The sequence below is a fragment of the Pangasianodon hypophthalmus genome, chromosome 24 (genome assembly GCF_027358585.1).
Source record: "Pangasianodon hypophthalmus isolate fPanHyp1 chromosome 24, fPanHyp1.pri, whole genome shotgun sequence".
Lineage (NCBI taxonomy): Eukaryota > Metazoa > Chordata > Actinopteri > Siluriformes > Pangasiidae > Pangasianodon > Pangasianodon hypophthalmus.
The window spans coordinates 137462-142461 of NC_069733.1; the positions used below are offsets into that span (position 1 = coordinate 137462).

The following is a 5000-nucleotide window of genomic DNA, read 5'->3' on the forward strand; positions in this document are numbered from 1 at the left end:
CTGTGTGTAGTCAGACCTGTCTCTCTCTCTGTCTGTGTAGTCAGACCTGTCTCTCTCTCTGTCTGTGTGTTGTCAGACCTGTCTCTCTCTCTGTCTGTGTGTAGTCAGACCTGTCTCTCTCTCTCTGTCTGTGTGTAGTCAGACCTGTCTCTCTCTCTCTCTGTCTGTGTGTAGTCAGACCTGTCTCTCTCTCTGTCTGTGTGTAGTCAGACCTGTCTCTCTCTCTGTCTGTGTGTAGTCAGACCTGTCTCTCTCTCCATAGTCAATAGAGTGTATATTACGTGTGTGTGTGTATGTGTGTGTGTGTGTGTGTGTATACCTGATTAAGTCGAGGAAGGCGTCGGCAGCATTCACCTCCTCTAGATTCTGCTGAGTGTGTGTGTGTGGTTTGGCTCCGCCCCTTCCTGGCTGGATGATGACCACCATGACGATTCCGATGAAGACGGCGATGACGGTGGTGGTGGTGTAGTAGATCACAGCTCGCATGCCCATCTTGCCTGACGCTCGACTGTCCAATGCAGCCATGCCTGCGCGCGCACACACACACACACACACACACAGAGTAAAGAGATAGGTGTATGTAGGAGCAGGAATAGTTGCTGCTGCGTGTCGGCCACGTGCTCTGATTCACGTCAGTCACGCAGCTCTGCTCTGATTAAAACATCTAAATTGTGCTTCATCACGCATCAGACATTTCTGCATATCACACGTCACTGATTTCATGTCTAATTTACAATCTTATCACTTATTACTGTTATATAAAATCATTTAAAAAATTATGCTAACCACGGTTTACTGAAATTAGTCCCAATAAAAATACTGAGAGCGCAGCTGAGTTTACGTTCACATCAGCTGTGATATGTAGAAAAGTATTACCGCTCTAACAAGCCACGTTATGACAGTGAGTTGAACGTGACGTTAACGCGAGAGCCGCATCTCTCCGTAGGCATGCGGTGGTTCACAATCGAATCTGATCTTGCCAATATGGCAGACACATTGCTGTATCACAGCAGCTAGCAACAGCAGCTAATACACCATCTACTATTCTCTTATAGCTGCGAGTCATGGCACAGAGGACAAGAAAAAGGCAGTAAATTAAGGTGTGTGTGGCAGGGGTTCAGGGTAATAAGGTGAAGAGGTGAAGGGGCATTGGGGCGCACACACACACACACACACACACACACACATGCCCGTTCAGGCCTGGGAAAGCCGTGTGTTGGTCATTCTCGCACTGCTTCTCTCATTAGTTGTGTATCCATGGCAACAACCCCAAAGCCCGCCCCCCCTTCAAGCCTAATAAAGTCTTATTGTACAGACTATTTACACACACACACACACAGACACAGACACACATACACACACACATCTTCTTGTTGCAGTCACTTGATAACACAGGTTTAGAGATAATAGGATCAGGATGCACCTAATGTGGAACAAATCTGTGTGTGTGTGTGTGTGTGTGCATGTTCGTGACTGAATGAGTTCTTTGTTTGTTTGCTCTATGGTCACTCCGACCTCTGACCTCATGCCTGTTTGAAGAAGGACACACACACACACACACACATGCACACGCATGGTTCTGTAGTTAATGTGAAGCTCAGGAACTCTTTAGTTCATTAGAAGGTTCCAGAACTTTTTATTTTCTCAGCAGGTTCAGGAACACATCGGGTCAGAAAGGAGTGCTGCAGAGTCAGGAGTGTGGAAAATCTTTTATCTATAATAGAACATTTGTGTGTGTGTGTGTGTGTGTGTGTGTGTGTGTACCCAAACTGCGTTGTGTGTGTTGTACAACACCACTATGTGGTGTTAGATTGTGTCTGTATGTGTAATGTAGTGCTGTGCAATGTAGTGTTGTGAAATGTGAGTAGTGTAGTGTAGTGTAGTGTAGTGTAGTGTGAGTAGTGTTGTTAAATGCAGTGTAGTGTAGTGTAGTGTTGTGTAGTGTGAGTAGTGTGAGTAGTGTTGTTAAATGTAGTGTTGTGTTGTGTAGTGTGAGTAGTGTTGTTAAATGCAGTGTAGTGTAGTGTAGTGTTGTGTAGTGTGAGTAGTGTTGTTAAATGCAGTGTAGTGTAGTGTTGTTAAATGCAGTGTAGTGTAGTGTCAATATTGTTGTTAAATGTAGTGTAGTGTAGTGTTGTGTAATGTAGTGTGAGTAGTGTAGTGTGAGTAGTGTTGTTAAATGTAGTGTAGTGTTGTGTAGTGTGAGTAGTGTTGTTAAATGTAGTGTAGTGTAGTGTTGTGTAGTGTGAGTAGTGTTGTTAAATGTAGTGTAGTGTTGTGTAGTGTGAGTAGTGTTGTTAAATGTAGTGTTGTGTTGTGTAGTGTGAGTAGTGTTGTTAAATGTAGTGTAGTGTTGTGTAGTGTGAGTAGTGTTGTTAAATGTAGTGTAGTGTTGTGTAGTGTGAGTAGTGTTGTTAAATGTAGTGTAGTGTTGTGTAGTGTGAGTAGTGTTGTTAAATGTAGTGTTGTGTTGTGTAGTGTGAGTAGTGTTGTTAAATGTAGTGTTGTGTTGTGTGCTGTGTGTAGCGTTGTGAAATGTACTGCTGTGTAGTGTTGTATATTGTGTAGTGTTGTGTAATGTTGTGTAATGTTGTGTACCTGTAATCAGACTAGACACCAGCAGGGGGAGCACTAACATCTGCAGCATGCGCATTAGCAGCTCTCCAGGGAACGAGAAGTACTTCACCTGCCGATACGACATCTTATAGGGACGCAAACCAAAACCCAGAACGATACCTACAACACACACACACACACACACACATACACACACATACACACACATACACACACAAAACATTACACGCAGCTCATCCTGTGTGTGTGGTGTTTAAAGGTGAAATGTAAACAGGGTTATATCAGAGTTCTGTACTGGATGTTATAATGGATCCATTACAGGTTATGTAGGAGATATGCAGGCTTTATATATAGTCTCTGTAGGAGATAGACACAAATATACACAAATATAAAGAGAGAGAGAGAGAGTCTACGTAGGAGATATGTAAGCTGTATATAGGCTCTATGAAGGAACTATTTAGACTATATGTAGGGTGTGTGTAGGAGATATGCAGGCTGTATGTAGGGAGTGTGTAGGAGATATGCAGGCTGTATGTAGGGAGTGTGTAGGAGATACGCAGGCTGTATGTAGGGAGTGTGTAGGAGATACGCAGGCTGTATGTAGGAGGTGTGTAGGAGATACGCAGGCTGTATGTAGGAGGTGTGTAGGAGATACGCAGGCCGTATGTAGGGTGCGTGTAGGAGATATGCAGGCTGTATGTAGGGGGAGTGTAGGAGATATGCAGGCTGTATGTAGGGTGCGTGTAGGAGATATGCAGGCTGTATGTAGGGGGTGTGTAGGAGATACGCAGGCTGTATGTAGGGTGCGTGTAGGAGATATGCAGGCTGTATGTAGGGGGTGTGTAGGAGATACGCAGGCTGTATGTAGGGTGCGTGTAGGAGATATGCAGGCTGTATGTAGGGGGAGTGTAGGAGATATGCAGGCTGTATGTAGGGTGCGTGTAGGAGATATGCAGGCTGTATGTAGGGGGAGTGTAGGAGATATGCAGGCTGTATGTAGGGGGTGTGTAGGAGATATGCAGGCCGTATGTAGGGTGCGTGTAGGAGATACGCAGGCTGTATGTAGGGAGTGTGTAGGAGATATGCAGGCTGTATGTAGGGTGCGTGTAGGAGATATGCAGGCTGTATGTAGGGGGTGTGTAGGAGATATGCAGGCTGTATGTAGGGTGCGTGTAGGAGATATGCAGGCTGTATGTAGGGAGTGTGTAGGAGATACGCAGGCCGTATGTAGGGAGTGTGTAGGAGATACGCAGGCTGTATGTAGGGAGTGTGTAGGAGATACGCAGGCCGTATGTAGGAGGTGTGTAGGAGATACGCAGGCCGTATGTAGGGTGCGTGTAGGAGATATGCAGGCTGTATGTAGGGGGAGTGTAGGAGATATGCAGGCTGTATGTATGGTGCGTGTAGGAGATATGCAGGCTGTATGTAGGGAGTGTGTAGGAGATATGCAGGCTGTATGTAGGGGGTGTGTAGGAGATATGCAGGCTGTATGTAGGGTGCGTGTAGGAGATATGCAGGCTGTATGTAGGGTGCGTGTAGGAGATATGCAGGCTGTATGTAGGGTGCGTGTAGGAGATACGCAGGCTGTATGTAGGGAGTGTGTAGGAGATATGCAGGCTGTATGTAGGGAGTGTGTAGGAGATATGCAGGCTGTATGTATGGTGCGTGTAGGAGATATGCAGGCTGTATGTAGGGAGTGTGTAGGAGATATGCAGGCTGTATGTAGGGGGTGTGTAGGAGATACGCAGGCTGTATGTAGGGAGCGTGTAGGAGATATGCAGGCTGTATGTAGGGAGTGTGTAGGAGATACGCAGGCTGTATGTAGGGAGTGTGTAGGAGATATGCAGGCTGTATGTAGGGAGTGTGTAGGAGATATGCAGGCTGTATGTAGGGAGCGTGTAGGAGATATGCAGGCCGTATGTAGGGTGCGTGTAGGAGATATGCAGGCCGTATGTAGGGAGTGTGTAGGAGATATGCAGGCTGTATGTAGGGTGCGTGTAGGAGATATGCAGGCTGTATGTAGGGGGTGTGTAGGAGATATGCAGGCCGTATGTAGAGGGTGTGTAGGAGATATGCAGGCTGTATGTAGGGAGTGTGTAGGAGATATGCAGGCCGTATGTAGGGAGTGTGTAGGAGATATGCAGGCCGTATGTAGGGAGTGTGTAGGAGATATGCAGGCTCTATGTAGGGAGTGTGTAGGAGATATGCAGGCCGTATGTAGGGAGTGTGTAGGAGATATGCAGGCTCTATGTAGGGAGTGTGTAGGAGATATGCAGGCCGTATGTAGGGAGTGTGTAGGAGCTACGCAGGCTGTATGTAGGGAGTGTGTAGGAGATATGCAGGCCGTATGTAGGGTGCGTGTAGGAGATACGCAGGCTGTATGTAGGGAGTGTGTAGGAGATATGCAGGCCGTATGTAGGGGG

General features: G+C 46.5%; 1 protein-coding gene across 2 annotated transcripts in view; it reads right to left on the minus strand.

The window, feature by feature from the left end:
- slc1a3a (solute carrier family 1 member 3a) overlaps positions 1 to 5000 on the minus strand; it is an 18969-nt gene that overhangs the window by 11871 nt on the left and 2098 nt on the right. For both annotated transcript variants that reach the window (XM_034302484.2, XM_034302485.2), the window contains exons 3-4: positions 2599 to 2736; positions 320 to 527 (exon numbers count right to left, since the gene is read on the minus strand). In XM_034302484.2, the coding sequence (XP_034158375.1) occupies positions 320 to 527; positions 2599 to 2736 (346 nt within the window). The remainder of the gene's footprint in view (positions 1 to 319; positions 528 to 2598; positions 2737 to 5000) is intronic.